The sequence below is a fragment of the Artibeus jamaicensis genome, unplaced genomic scaffold (assembly GCF_021234435.1).
Source record: "Artibeus jamaicensis isolate MK-2021 breed Jamaican fruit bat unplaced genomic scaffold, CSHL_Jam_final contig_387, whole genome shotgun sequence".
NCBI lineage: Eukaryota > Metazoa > Chordata > Mammalia > Chiroptera > Phyllostomidae > Artibeus > Artibeus jamaicensis.
The window spans coordinates 21,043,703-21,060,222 of NW_026521812.1; the positions used below are offsets into that span (position 1 = coordinate 21,043,703).

Consider the following 16,520-nt stretch of genomic DNA (forward strand, 5'->3'; position numbering starts at 1 on the left):
CATCACTCAACACTTCTGCTTCTATGACATTGGCCAGGACTTAGTCATATGGCCATATGTATATATATATATGTATCAAGGAAAGCTGGGCACACTGATGACCTGAGTAAATTCTGGGGTTCTATTACAAAGAAAAAATGAAATAGATACCAGGTCAGGTAATTAGCAGTCTCCCCTACACATACATACGGTGTGGAATATAAGCTTTTTATTAAACAAAAGCTGAAACTAAGGAAGTCATATAAAAAATGGGAAGATACACATGCTTGTAATTCGGAAATGTTTTTAATCAAGGTAAATTGTTTTTTGTAAAGAGTTACAAAACTTAAGAAAAAATAATTCTATAACATTAGTTCTCTAACTTCTCATACATAGTTATATTTTCTAACAGTTATGATTAATTAATGTAGATGTGTTTTAACTTACTAGTAACAGGTTAAACCCCATGAAATTGCCTGCTTTTTATAGTCTGAAACAATCAAATATTGGCAATTTCATGGTTCGATCTGTAACAAGGTATAGTTTGTCAATATTTTATGTACAAATACAAATTAGAGCAGATCTAGGTCATCATCAGAATAGAGTGGCTGTTACGGCCAAACTCCAATAACCTTTCTCGAGTGGTAAAGGAACGGAGTTACAGCTGGAATAGCAGGAATGTTACCTTTATCCTTAAGCACTTCTGAATTATTTTTCTGTTCCCAGACACATACTTACTGTGGTATGGTAGACTGGATAATGCCACTGCCCCTTGCCCCCACAAAGATTCTCATGCCCTACTGTTCAGTTCTATACCTGTTTATGTTAAGTGACATGGCAATAGGGACTTCACAGATCAATTAAAAGTCACAGAAGAGGGGCCTTAGAAACAGGTTTAGGGGGTTAGCCTGTTTCTTTAAAGGTTATAGACCTTAAAAGAGCGAAATCATTCAGATGGACTCAATGTATTCAAATGGACCATTAAAAGTGGAAGGCAAGAAAGGCTGGTCAGAAATAGGATAATAGAAGAAGCAAAATAAATTTTAAGCAGGAGAGAAACTTGACCTGCCATTGCTGGCTTTGAGGAGAAGTGCACCATGAGCAGGTAGCCCTAGAAGATTAGAATGGCCTTTAGCTGACAGGGAAATGGAAGCTTGACCCTTCCATCGCAAGGAAATGTCATCTCTACCCCTACCTCCCACTCCAGAAAAGAATGAAGTCCTCCCTACACCTTGATTTTAGCCCAGGTGAGACCCATGTCAGACTGCTGGCCTACAAAACTGTAAGAAAATAAATACATTTGCATTGTTTTTATCAAAGTTTGTGGTAATCTGTAATAGCTGCAATAGAAAACTTATACACTTACCTTAGTAAACCTCTAATTTAAAGGACTCATCAGAGAAGTTTTCCTATAGTTATTTTAACCAATTTTTTAAAATTCCATTTATATCTGGTCCTTAATGTCTCTGGCATATTAAGTTGGAGCTATAACTGAAAATATTATCAATAAAAATAATATAAGAATGAATTGAAAGCTTCACAGGCAATTATTTTATATAAAACTTTTCAAAGTTCATCACTATTTATTTCATTTAGGAGTGACTTCTAAGGCAGTATCTTGAGTTTCCATAAAAACAGAATTTTCTGTTTCAGAAGAAATACTGGTAAGAGGCACAGAATGCTCTGTTTCCAAGTGTGGCGGTTTCTCCTGTTCATAATTCAGGTTTGAATTATCTTCCATTTGCATCTCTTGTTCTTCCAACTCCAAAGGTTTACCTGGGGCTGGGGCTACTTCCTCATCTTCATTTTCATGGAGAAAACTACACATCATGTTGGGTCTATAGGAGAAATCATTGTCTTTGATTTGCAGCCATTCCACACCGTCTAATTGGGGCGGAAGGGGTGGTGGTAAAGAGTGGGAAGACAAACCAAGAAAGAAACATGAAAAAGGAATTTTAGTTACTTAAGTATATTTTCTTTAAATTTCCATCATATCATATACGTCAAAATAAAACCTCAACATGAACCAAGGTAACTACTGATAAACAATGACACAATTTCCATCTTATATGGAGACCTTGTTATGCTTACAGGGCACACATCATCAAAATCACTAAAAGTAACCTACTGCAGTTATTATTCTAAGCTTTTTCTTCTTTTTAAAGATTTATTTTTAGAGAGAGGCGAAGGGAGGGAGGGCGAGAGAAAGAGAAACACTGATCTGTGAAAAATTGTTCAGTTGCTTCTCACACATCCCCAACTGGGGACCAGGCCTTCAAACGAGGCATGTTCCCTGACTGGGAATCAAACCAGTGACCTTTCAATTTGTCGGATTATACTCAACCAGCTGAGCTACACCAGTCAGGGCCAAGCCTTCCCCCCCACAGTTCAATTCCCATCTCATTCTGAGAGATAGTTGAGCTCTTACCGCCATTTCATGCCTTAAAGAAAACTGTCACTTCTCTACCATTGTCTCCTTACCCACTTAGTTTTCATAACGCCATGGATGATTCTATTCTATCACCTCAAATTTAGCACTTATGTTATTTTGAGTTGGGACGTCCAATTGCAAAATAACATACCGCTCAAAAAATAAAACTTGAAAAAATGTTTGTTCCTTTCCATACTCACAGTCAAAGCCATAATCCTTCAATACACCTCTATAATCAATAACTATTCCAGCCCTGGTTGATGTGGTTCAGTGGACTGAGTGCTGGCCTGCAAACTGCAAGGTCGCTGGTTCCATTCCCAGTCAGGGCACAGGCCTGGGTTGCAGGCCAGGTCCCAGGTTGGGGTGTGCCAGAAGCAACCAGTTGATTTGTCTCTCGCACACTGATGTTTCTCTCCCTCACCTTCTCCATCCCTTCCTCTCTTTTTAAACATAAAATAAAATCTTAAAAAGAAAAGAATTATTCCAATGCTTTTTTTGTTTATTCTTGTTACCCTTACAGGCAAATATTTTCAATGGATCTTCACTAATTTTTTTTCCTCATTAATTTCTTTAGCAAGCCCAAGCTGTTTAGTGTCAACCTTAAATTCCATTAGCTGTTAAGATACTCCAACGTATATTGCCACCCTATTCAAATTTCCATCTGTTCCTATTCCTCACTACAAACTCTTCTGCAGCTGTTTGTTGAAACTTCCTAACTGCTGACCCATGTCTTCTCATGTTATTCCTATAAAGTCACCATCAAAAATTGATTAGTCCTTCCCTCCCCTTCCCTCCCTCAGATAATAAATAAAATCTTAAAAAAAAAATTGATTAGTCCTTTTCTCTCCAGTTCAGCTTCAACTACCGGCTTTCATATTTTTCCCTGCAGGAGCAATGTCCTGCCACTTCCCCTTGCAGCCATTCTTTACTCTTAGTTAGCATAATACTTGCCACAAAGCAGGTACTTAAAATACCATATTTTGCCAGGTATAATGTGCACACACATTTTTGGCCCAAACTTTCAGGAAAAAAAATATTTTAATTTTTTAATTCAATTATTTGTTTTTTTTATATTTTGAAACAAAAGCAATTATCATATTCCAGGATGTCATTTTGCATATGGATATCATTATTGCTTTCTAGAGTTACACTTTTAACACATAAGCATAAATAAACTAATTAACATTTATATAGACATGGAATTAGTACTACCCATGTATAATGTGCATCCTTATTTTTCCCTAAAAAAATCTGGGCAACTTCCGCCAAGGTGGAGGCATAGGTGGAAGCACTGCGCCTTCTCACACAACTAAGTTTAAAAACAACAAACTTTTAGCAACAAAAACGCAGCCAAACCACAGAAAATTGAACTACACGGAAGTCTGACAATAACGAACCCTTCAGCCAAACCGGTAAGAGGGGCAGAGCCAGCAGCAGAGTGGGGTCAGGTAGGAAAGATCCACCAGACCAACCCGGGCGCGAGACCCAGGTGCACCAGCAGCCGTGGGCACATCCGAGGTGTGGAGTAGCAGGCAGACCCACTGAGGGTGCAAGGTAGTGGGATCCACTGAGGGCTGACCACGGGCACACATTCGCGCGCACATAAACCGGTAAAGGAGCGAGCAGTGAGACAGACCGTGAAGGCCCCAGTGGCAAGAAGCAGCAGAGGGAACCGCCATTGTCCCTCTCTGACCCTGCCCCCACATACAGTGTCACAAAACAGCGACTTGGATTGCCCTACCCTGGTGAACACCTAAGGCTCTGCCCCTCATATGTAACAGGCACGAACAGATCAAAACACGGCTCAAGCACAACTCAGAGCCCCAGAGCTGATAAATCTAAGCAATGAAGAAATAGCCAAACTTTCAGATGCACAGTTCGAAACACTGGTGATCAGGATGCTCACAGAACTGGTTGATTTTAGTCACAAATTAGAGGAACATATGAAGGTTAAACTAATTGAAATGAAGGGAAATACACAGGAAACCAATAGAGATGGAAAGGAAACTGGGACTCAAATCAAAGGAGTGGACCAGAAGGAGAAAAAAAAATGACCAAACAGAAAAGGATGAAGAAACAAGAATTCAAAAAAATGAGGAGAGGCTTAGGAACCTTCAGGACATCTTTAAACATTCCAACATCCGAATTATAGGGGTACCAGAAGGGGAAGAGGAAGAGCCACCAGTGGAAAACTTATTTGAACAAATAATAAAAGAGAACTTCCCCATTCTGGCAAAGGAAATAGACTTCCAGGAAATCCAGGAAGCTCAGAGAGTCCCAAAGAAGTTGGACCCAAGAAGGAACACACCAAGGCACATCATCATTACATTAGCCAAGATTAAAATGAAGGAGAGAATCCTGGAAGCAGCAAGAGATAAGGGGACTGTCACCTACAAAGGAGTTCCCATCAGACTGTCAGCAGATTTCTCAAAAGAGATGTTACAGGCAAGAAGGGGGTGGAAAGAAGTATTCCAAATCATGAAATCCAAAGACCTACAACCAAAATTGCTCTATCCAGCAAGGCTTTCATTTAGAATGGAAGGGCAGATAAAGTGCTTCTCAGATAAGATCAAATTCAAGGAGTTCATCATCACCAAGCCCTTATTATATGAAATGTTAAAGGGACTTACCTAAGAAAAAGAAGATAAAAAAGATGAACAGTGAAAGGACAGCAAACTCACAGTTACTAAGAACCACACCTAAAACAAAAGCAAACTAAAAGGACAGCTAGATCAGGAGCGGAACCATAGAAATGAAGATCACATGGAGGGTTAGCAACAGGGGAGTGGGAGGAGGAGAAGGGGGGAGAAGGTACAGAAAATAAGTAGCATAGATGGTAGGTAGAAAATAGATAGGGGGGAGGGCAAGAATAGTATGGGAAATATAGAATCTAAAGAACTTGTGACACATGGACATAAATTAAAAGGGGGGATGGTGGGGGAGGGGGTATACAGGGTGGAAGGGAATGAAGGGGGGAATAGAACTGTAATGGCATAATTAATAAAATATGTTAAAAAATATAAAAATCTGGGCAAAAAAGTGCACATTATACACAGCAAAATACAGTAAGCTGAATGAAATGAATGTTGTACATTCAGCCATGTGCATCAATGGGATTTACTTTTAAATGCAATTTCCTAGAAAGTAAGGGCCACGTCTCCTATCTATTCTGTTCTGCCTCCAGCATACTGCCACATTTGATAGCCATCATCCAGTCCGTCTCCAATGATCCTCACCTTCCTGGTATTCAAGCTCATGTACTCCTCTCCCACACTCAACGGGACATTGTAGAAATGACAGAGTGACTTCTAAGGCTGGTTCATAAAAGACATCATGGCTTCTATCTTGTTCTCCCGGATCATCTGATCTGGGATAAGCCAGCTCTCATATCAGGAGGGCACTCAAACAGTACTATGGAGATTCAAGGAACTGAGGTCTCATGCTAACAGCCAGCACAAACTTGCCAGTCATGTGAGTGAGCTATCTCGTAATTAGATCTTCCAGCCTTACTCAAGCCTTCTGATGCTTGCAGCCCAGCTAACATACTGACTGGGACCTCATGAGAGGCCCCAAGCCAGAACCACCTAGTTTAGCGACTCCCAAACTCTAGATTCACAGAGACTATGTAAGACACTGGGTTCTTTTCACTGTTGTTATAAGCCATTAAGTTCATGGGTAATTTCATATGCAGCAATAAATAACTAATACAGCCTTAAATAACTGGTTACTAATTTATTTGATTAAACAAAACACCCAAATCTTCATAAGGATCTATTAGGTTATTAAAGACAACAGGAGAGGAAATTCTGTAATTTCCTTATCTTAATAATCAGAGTATCTAGATGCTAGCCCAGCTTATCTAAATAGGTCTCCTTTTCAAGTTCATTCTAGAACTTCAAAATTCCTCCCTCTTTCTGTTATTTTCAAAGTGCCTAAAAAAGGGGGATAGTTTGGGTATATGCCCAGTAGGAACCAAAATTTCTTATGTAGTTATGTGTAGTTGGTATAATTAATTTCTGCATGGCTAATGTACTTTCAAATGTTTACTCCTTAAAATACAATATATCTATTAAGCCATAAATATTCATCACTAAAGTCACATTTATGAGAGTTTTAAATATGTCTTTGAGCAATGAGCTTTTAGAATTATTTTTTATTTTCTTAATCCTCTCCCAAGGATATATTCATTGATTCTAGAGGGAAGAAAGAGAGACACAGAGAGTGAGAGAGAGAGAGATTATGTGAGAGAGAAACGATTGGTTGCCTATTGTACACACCCCGATCAGGTACTGAGCCTGCAACCCAGGCATGTGTCCTGACCAGGAATCAACCCATGACCTTTTGGTGCACTAGGCGATGCTGCAATCTGTGCCACCCATCCAGGGTGAGCAATGAGCTTCTAAACCATCAGGGGATTATTTGTTCATCTCTACAAATATGTAACTGCTAAAGTGCAAGCAGCACTGGTCTAAATCTAATCTCAGACAATAAGCAACTAGAGAAAATTAAATGAATGCTAATTAAGAACCAGACTCAGGAATATCAACTGTGGCCCTAGAATCTAATCTCGGACAATAAGCAACTAGAGAAAAATAAATGAATGTTAATTAAGAACCAGACTCAGGAATATCAACTGTGCTCTTAGAGTCCCTCCTCACACATAAAACTAGCTTCTTTCAGTTCTAAGTTTCTTAGGGAGGGTTGCTACAGCTGCCAAGTTTCCAGGAGATCCTCTGAGGGTACACCTTGGGAATCCAGAACTGCTAATACATCTTCCCCACTTACAAAGAATTTTAATTAAGAAAAAAAAAAAGGCAACTGCTGATTTCCCTAGGGGTTGGAAATCACATCAAGCTTCTCGACAAACACCTCCCAAATATTTCCAATGCAAAGCAGAGATTTCCTATATGTTTTCAGTGTGCTCTGCTACATTAGAGTTCAACTGACTTTACTTATTATTATTATTATTATTATTTTCCTCATCTGAGGATTTTTTTTCAATATTTTTAGAGAGAGAGGAAGGGAGAAAGAGAAATATCAATGTGAGAGAAACATCAATTGGCTGCCCCCCATACACGCCCAGACCAGGGATTGGACTGGTAACCTGTGGATGTTCCCTGACCAGGAACTGAACTCGAAACCCTTTGATTACGGGACGATGCTCCAACCGAGCCACACTGGTCCAGGCTTGAACTCAATTTTAAATCTATCTTTGGTACTTTTCATGGAGTATCTTCAATAACATATTTAAGATATTACACAGTTATTACTACAAAGTACAACAATGCTCCCTCCGGTAGCAATGTGTCACTGTCAAAGCCAATATTAAATCACCTGTCTTCAGAGAACTACGTGAACTAACCTATGTTTTCTTCTCCTTCCTTCTTTTCTGTCAGGAGAGTTCTTGTCATGCTGAGCTTCTTCATTGTATGGCATTTATATTTTAGCATTGTTTTATTGTTACCTTCTGCATCCACTAGAACATAAAATGAGCTCAATTAATATACTGCTTAATGCGGTATAATAAAATAAAATAATCATGTTAACCCTCGATAATTCCAATTTAGGCAGTTAGACTAAACTACTTCTTGTCTAGATAGTTGAATAAGTTTAAAATTTAACTCATTTCCTCCCATTCCAAGCAGAGAAATGACAGATAAAATACAGTAACAATGGAAGGCAGAACTGGACGCTAAACAACAAACAACTCCAGGGTACAGCCACACAAAGCTATGTGTGAGATTAAAACTCAAAGCTATGGGCCTACTAGGCTCCAGCCCTGAAGGAGGAAAGTGAAGCCAGAAATTTGGCTCTATAGGGTTATAGAGGTCTAAAATTCTATCACACAAATGAAGGACCAAAGTGACACTTTCTACTTAAAGCCAGAGGCTAGAGTCAGGACGTTGTCAATCATGAAAGAAAGCTGAGAAATAAACATGATGCCAGCCCACTGCTTGGGAACAGAGCTTTATAGAAAACCGTGGGCATAGGCAGGAGGGAAGATGAGGCTCTGAGCTAAGGATGTGAAATGCACAGCAAACTTCCATACACTGCTGCTGTGAATGTAACAAATACATGTTAGAAAGCAACAGTCAGTCAAACCACATGAAATTGTCAATACTCAGGCTAATCGGTTATTTCATATTGTTGAACCAAACACACAGTCATTGATCTAGCAATTCTATTACTAAATATATACCTTAAACATTTTTACACATAGACAAGGAGACATAAAAATATTCATGGAAGCACTTTTGTAGTGCATTGATAAGCATAATTAAGTAAATGGGCTCTGGAGCCAACCATCTGAGTTCAAATCTGATTCTGCCTCTTACTTTAAGTAGGACCTTGGGCATGTTATTTAAAACCTCTGTGCTTCAGTTTTTTCCAATGTAAAATGAAGATAACCTGGGGTCTACCTTGTAGACTTGTGAGGATTAAATGAGTTAATATATGTAGCACTGACAATAGTGCCTGACACATAGAAGGCACGTGATAAGTTTAAGTAGTTATTAATTAGCACTGGTAAAAATGGAAACAACTAACATGTCCATTAACTGGAGAATAAATTGTGGTATAGTCAGAAATGGAACACTTAAGAAACAAGAAAAACAGAGTTATGTAAATCATCATGTATAAATCTCAAAACATATCTCTAATTGAAAAAAGATTGTACAATAATAATATTATGCTATAATTTATATTGTTTGAAAACACACAAAAATACTATTTATTTTTTGTGCACGCACACATATGTAATATAAAATTAGGTATAGGAAAGAAAAACATCAACTTCAAGTAAATGATTATGTCTGAAGACCAAAGAAAGAGAATAAATTTGGAGAGGTGTATACAGTACATACAAGGGGCTTTGAATGTATCTGGAATGCTTTTTTCACTGTGTGGCAAAATGGTATGATTTGATACAGCTAGACAATGGGTACATGAAACATTTAATTTTAATATTCACTGTACATAAGTATGTTTGAAATATTTCATAGTAAAAAGTCACCACAGCAATCACTTACCATGTTCAACATTTTCTTCAAATATAACACAGGTCCCAGGAGTGTCTGTGGAAAAATTTAAAGACCTGATGACAAATAACAAAGTTGCTTTCTCGGAAAAGCATGTAAAAAAAGGAGTTTCGTCTATCTGACATTCTGCTACCTTCGTACTCTCCAGCGAAGACATAGCCGTCCACTTGCAGAATGGGCCTCTCTGTGTCAATTCCCTACATCAGAATAAAGGATCATAACAGATCATCGTCAGAAAAAGCCTTAGGAGTTGAGTAAAATGGGTGAATGTGATAAAAAGAAACAAACTTCCAATTATAAAATACATAAGTCCTGGGGATGTAATGTGCAGCATGGTAACTATGGTTAGTAATGCTCTATTGTGTATTTGAAACTTGCTAAGAGAATAAATCTTAAAAGTTCTCATCACAAAAAAGGTAAAATTTATAACTATGTGGTAACAGATGTTAACTAGACTTTTGGAGTGATCTCTTCATAATATGTACAAATATTGAATCATTATGTCATACCCCTGAAACTAATATGTCAGTAATATATCAACTTTTTAAAAAGGAAAGAAAAAGGCTTCCAGATGTAACCTTGCTACCAAAGTGAATGTCTAACAGAGGTGTCCAACCCGTGGCCAGGGAACCACATGCAGTTCAGGATGGCTATGAATGTAGTCCAACACAAAATCGTAACTTTACTTAAAACATTGTAAGATTCTTTTGTGATTACATGTCTGAGGTATTTAATGTGTGGCCCAGAGACGCCAAAAGGTTGGATACCCTGCTCTTATCCCAGCAAGTACAAGACTAGCTAAACCTGCTCTGATCACAGCACCTACGACCTGCAGCTGCTTAATTCATACCCCAGCAGATAGGTCTATTTCAGTCAACATGCTCTTCAAGTTAGGCCAAGAAGAGGGCAAGTTTTGACAACAGTAGCTGAAAGATTTTAAGGCAAAGTGATAAAAACAGATAACTTGGAATACCACACATAACTCAAGACAGCAGAGTGTGAGGTCTTTGAAGTTCTCTCAGTAGGCACCTTCTCTCCCTTCTCTGAATGTAACCTGTGTGCATAACCAATTACCCTCTCTCCTTCAGACTAAAACAACTTATTTTTTCAGATTACATCGTTCCATTTAAAAATGCCACCTCCTCCAAATCTTGAACTCTCTGCAGTCAAACATTCGGCCACTTGAGCAGAGTTAAACGTTTTCTCCCATGTACATCCTGTACATCTATGTCCCCCTGTATATCTATGACTGTCTTCGGAGTTCACTGCTTTGTAACATGGAATATATCAGTCTCTAGGGATAGATGGTTCACCAATCATTATTGTTCTAAATTTAAGAACATCTACAACCATCCTTCACTTTCGGAAGACTTACCAAAATTTTGCATTTATTTTCACATTTTGAGAGAAAGTCTGAATCAATAATTCCCGTCAATTCCACCAGAACCAGCTGCTCCTGGTGGAAGAAAGGGGGGTCAATATGCTAGCCTGCGAGTGGTGTGCAAGAGGCAGTTAACAAGAGCAGCCCAGAATCACCAGTGCAGCAATCCCAGCCCTGTGAAAACTACGTCCTGCTTTCAAGGCGAAGAAGAAGGCGAAGTTACCCTGAGGCAATTACTCTACTTCCCCAATCTGAGAACAATGCGGCCATCAGGCTTGGGGCAAGCTCCCTTGCAGCCCGCCCCCTCCCCCGACCTCCAGCAAAAAACCCGCAAGGCGCCCGTGGGGGTCAGCGGTGCCGGCCGCATCCTGGCTCCCTTCCCCTCTCCCAGCCCGTGCGGCTCTCACCGCCACCGCCCCTCGCGCAGGCTTTCGTCGTAGCACTCACCGCCTCCTCTTCCCCATCTCCGGGACGCCGCTCCTCCACCGCCGCCATGATCCCACTCCCCCTCGCAGCCACTGAGCAACTAGCCACGCCCACCACGGGCGCCATCTTGAGTGTGGGCAGCGCCCCGCCCTCATTCCTTGCTGCGCTTCAGGCCCTGGGAACCACTCCTAGGAGGGGGCGGGAAGGCCGCCGCCGTGCCCACGTCGACGCTGCGTCCGGGCTCGACCTTGTTCCTTTGTTGTTGTTTTTCTTTTCCCCTTGTTCCTTACTTGCGGGCTGGAGCCGGGTCCCAGGCTGGCTAGGAGGTCCGGTGACCCAGGCATCCCTTAGCCGCCCAGGCCCTAAGTTACAGGAGAGGACTGGGGCGGGGGAACCACCGCCTGCTGGGCGATGGAGTGGTCTTGTGAGCTGAGTCTGCTTTCTTGGGAAGAAATTCTTAATACTGTGGAGGGGAAAGTAACTTCACAGGGTGATCTGAGTATTAATTCCTAACTGGGCTGATCATGGAGGGTGGTTTCACCCTAGGCATAAACTTCTTAGTAAAAGGCTTTTATCCAAATGTAAGTACGCTCTGTGCATCTAGGGCAACACCTTTGAAATAAGCGGAAGCCACTTTAAAGAGAGCGCATACTCTTGTTAAGTGTCCTGTAATCCAGAACTGCATTGCTTTCTCTTACGTGAGTGTAAACTTCCTCAGTTCCCTCATTTATCTGATGCATAAAAGAAACATTCTCTGGACCATTTGAGATCTCGCTCCTTGGCATATGCGTCAGTGTGGCTCAGACTCATAAAAATTCTCCACAGAATTTGAAGAATTCTCCAAAGGTGTCCACACAGGTGGACACACCTATGTGATGATATCCTGGGCACTGATCAGTTCAAGTTTTCCCTGAGCCCATTTCATGTGGATGAAAGGCCACAAGCTAAACCTGAGAAGCTCAGGGGAGGCCTGCGTGACAGCGTTACAAACTCAGAGACCTAAAGTAACCACATAAAATGGTCTGAAATTAAAACTTTCTAACTAAAAGCAGGTCATGGCCTGCAGTGATGTCCAAGACTAGAATCTTCCCTGACAAGTCAGTCTTTACTTTGATGGAGACTACCTATTGTCTTCTCGCAATAACATACTTTGGAAATATGTTATCTGCAAATACTTCTAAATACTTCCAAATACTTTGGAAGTGTGTTATCTGCAATAACATGCTTTGGAAATGCCAGATTTCCTTTTTCTGGACCCACCTCAAAGCACAGGCACTCATCAGAGTGGAGATCACAAATCCCCTCGTTGTTGTTGTTGCTGTGTTAATTGCTGACTGTTAACTATCCTGTATCTACCCATGTAAAAGAAGTATATGTCTATTGGTTTACTTTTTATCCAATCCCAGATGTGCCCCCCCAGCCTGACTTTGCTTTCTCCTGGCTCCCTACTGTAGCCCCAATGAATTTCATGTAAGCCCCTTAAGCCTCCTGTTTTGATTGTGCTATGTAAAATAAGGTGCAAAACTGCCATTTTCTGGATCACATACTCAATCCACTGAGGTTTTGTTTTCCAGCAATTGTCTTAAGTTGGGCTCAAATAAACTAATAAAAATTCTTAGAGGTTTGGGCACTTCTTATGGTAGGGGACTCAAGAATTGAAAAATTTTAGTTTAAGGTAGATAGGTAATAAGCCTAGTAAGTAATGCATATGTTAAAGCTGTTGTTTCAGAAACTACAGATAAGGCCCATCCCAGCTCCCGGGAGAGACTGCCAACCTCCTGGGGCACTGCTAGAGATCACTGCCTGGGGACAAGTGCAGGCATCCAGGCCATTGTGTTCGAGGGAGAGACAGCCAGCCACCCACCCATGGGAACAGCCTAACTGCCTAGGGCAAGAATACTGCAGTTTTTTAAATCTAATTTCCGCTGAATTTCAAAACCCCTCACTGAACTTTGTTCTCTGTTATAAAAACACTGGCCTGGAAAGAAAATGTAAGATAGTTTGTTAGGGTACGAACCTGCCATCTTCTCAGATCACCAGCCATCTGAATAAAGCACCCATAAAGATTTAATCTCGGTCCCTGCTTATTGGGTTTGGTAGTGACAGGCAGCATGAGCTCCGGTGTCTTTTCCAGTTTCACTTACATTGACATTAATAACACATTTCAGATTAACTAGTGTGAGCTACCCAAGTGACTTCTGGCCAAGATGGAGGTATAGGTAGACACACTGTACCTGCTCGCACAACCAAAAGACTGAGGACAGCAAATTTAAAAGTAAAAAACAACAGAACTGACAGAAAACTGAACTGTATGGAAGTCCAACAACCAAGGAGTTAAAGAAGAAATATCCATTCAGACAGGTAGGAGGGGCAGAGATGGGCAGCCAGGTAGAAAGGACTCATGGCAAGGTGGCAGTTGGAGGACTGGGCAGTCCCACATTTTCGTGCAGATAAACTGGGAGGAACAACTGGGGAGCGAGACAGACTGCACAACCCAGGGCTGTAACATGGGAAGACAAAGCCTCAAAGCCTCTGACTGAAAACACCTGTGGGGGTTCAGGCAGCAGTGGGAGAAACTCCCAGCCTCACAGGAGAGTTTGTTGGACAGACCCCCAGGGGCGTAGAACGTACACAAACCCACCCACCAGGGAATCAGCACCAGAAAGAACCAATTTGGTTGTGGGAAGCAGGGGAAGTGACTGGAAACTGGCAGAGAGGAGCAAGTGGCACTGTTCCCTCTTGGACCCCACCCCCACTTACAGCATTACAAGGCAGTGACGTAGGTTGCCCTGCTCTGGTGAACACCTAAGGTTCCTCCTCTTACTAGGGAACAAGCACCCCAAGACCAAAAAAATGGCCCAAATGAAAGAACACTTCAAAGCTCTAGAAAAAAACACAACCAAGCAACAAAGAGATAGCCAACCTATGAGATGCACAGTTCAAAACACTGGTTATCAAGATGCTTCAGGAACTCACTGGGTACTTCAACAGCATAAGAAAGACCCAGGCAGTAATGAAGGTTACAGTATGTGAAATAATGCAATTTCTATAGGGAAATCTATAGGGAACCAACAGGGACAGGAAGGAAACCAGGACTCAAATCAATGGTGTGGACCATAAGGAAGAAAGAAACATTCAACCAGAACAGAATGAAGAAACAAGAATTCAAAAGAATGAGACGAGGCTTAGGAACCTCCAGGACAACTTAAATATTCCAACATCCGAATCATAGGGGTGCCAGAAGAAGAATAGGAAGAGCAAGAAATTGAAAACTTATTTGAAAAATAATGAATGAGAACTTCCCCAATCTGGCCAAGGAAATAGACTTTTAGGAAGTCCAGAAAGCTCAGAGTCCCAAAGAGGTTAGACCCAAGGAGGAACACACCAAAGCACATCATAATTATATTAGCCCAAATTGAAGATAAGGAGAGAATCTTAAAAGCAGCAAGAGGAAAAGGAGACAGTTCCCTACAAAGGAGTTCCCATTAAACTATCAGCTGATTTCTAAAAAGATACCTTACAGGCAAGAAAGAAGTACTTGAAGTCATAAAAGGCAAGGACCTACATTCAAGATGACTCTATCCAGCAAGGCTATCATTTAGAATGGAAGGGCAGATAAAGTGCTTCCCAGATAAGGTCAAGTAAAAGGAGTTCATCATCACCCAGTCTTTATTATATGAAATGTTAATGGGACTCATTTAAGAAAAAGAAGGTAAAAAATATGAACAGTAAAATGACAACAAACTCATAGCTATTAACAACCAAACTTTAAAAAAACCTAAGCAAACAGCTAGAACAGGAACAGAACCACAGAAATGGAGATCACGTGGAGGGTTAGCAACAGGGGAGTGGGAGGAGGAGAGAGGGGGAAAAGGTACAGAGAATAAGTAGCATAGATGGTAGGTAGAAAATAGGCAGGGGGAGGTTAAGAATAGTATAGGAAATGTAGAAGCCAAAGAACTTATATGTATGACCCATGGACATGAACTAAAGGGGGGGGGGAATGTGGGTGGGAGAGGGTGTGCAGGGAAGAGGGGAATAAATGGGGGGAATGGGACAACTGTAATAGCATAATCAATAAAATACCTTTAAAAAAAGAAGAAGAAGAATGAGCTACCCAAAGACGTGCTCCTGGGCAGAGTTTTCTTAAAGTAGCCTCATGGATTGTTCTGATGATAAATAAAGGATTTTTGTACAGGAGACAGGATGATCTAGCTCCAAAGAGTATGCGCTTTGGGTCTAATGCTTGTCCAGTTTTGCTGCAATATTATCAGCAAGGCCTTGTACAAGTTGGTTATTGTGAGGATTAAATGAAATACTGTGTATAAAGAGATTTAGCCCAGTGTTTGGCATATATTAAGCATTTAATATGCTTTTTAATATATTATTAGTAGTAATATACAAAATTCGAGAATATTACAACTTTGAAAAATATTTTCATATGTTTTTCAGGTTCTTTTTACACACTTTATTTACTTAAAGATTTTATTTCTTTTTAGACAGGGGGAAGGGAGGGGGGAAGAGAGAAGGAAACATCAATCTGTGGTTGCCTCTCACACTCTCTCCTGGGGACCTGGTTTGCAACTGAAGCAAACCAGGCATGTGCCCTGATCTGGGGATTGAACCTGAGACCCTTTGGTTTGCAGGCCAGCATGCAATCCACTGAGCCACACCAACCAGGGATGTATAATGAAATCCTATCCAGCTATAAAAAAGAATGAAGTACAGATACATGCTACAGCATTGTTGAACTTGAAAGCATTAAGAAACCAGATACAGAAGGCCACATATTGAATGAGTCCATTTGTAGGAGAGATCCAGAACAGGCAAACCTGTAGAGAAAGAAAGTAGCTCATTGGTTGTTAAAGCCTACAGGAAAGACTTTAACTTGGGGAATGACTGCCACTGGATGTGAGGTTTCTTTTGTGGTTGATGAATATGTTCAGGAATTAGGTTGCGGACCTTTCTCAATGTACTGTGTACTTTAATAGTGAATTTTATAGTATGTGAACTGTACCTTTAAAAGCTGTTATTAAATAAATATTAACAATAGTAGAAGCAGCTAGTTTTAAACTGAACAGGGAAGAGAAAATTGCTTGGGTGATTAAGAAAAAAATCTTTGAAGGCTAGATCCAGGCCAGATACCATTGAAGCTGCGTAGCAGAAGTAATTTGGTCCTGGATCCAAAACAAACAATAACTTAAGAACCCGTATCTGGGAGTCGGAAGGAGCTGGTAAGGATCAAGCATCATTAGCCCCTTTTAAT

General features: G+C 40.6%; 1 protein-coding gene across 1 annotated transcript; it reads right to left on the reverse strand.

The window, feature by feature from the left end:
* Window positions 1-291: 291 nt before the first annotated feature.
* Window positions 292-11,380, reverse strand: GTF3C6 (general transcription factor IIIC subunit 6). The gene is made up of 6 exons (XM_037159057.2): window positions 11,276-11,380; window positions 10,823-10,903; window positions 9,581-9,644; window positions 9,439-9,483; window positions 7,773-7,886; window positions 292-1,863 (listed from the first exon to the last, which is right to left on the reverse strand). The coding sequence occupies exons 1-6, from the start codon at window positions 11,378-11,380 to the stop codon at window positions 1,568-1,570; spliced, it is 705 nt and encodes a 234-aa protein (XP_037014952.2). The 3' UTR covers window positions 292-1,567.
* Between the last annotated feature and the right edge of the window lie 5,140 nt (window positions 11,381-16,520).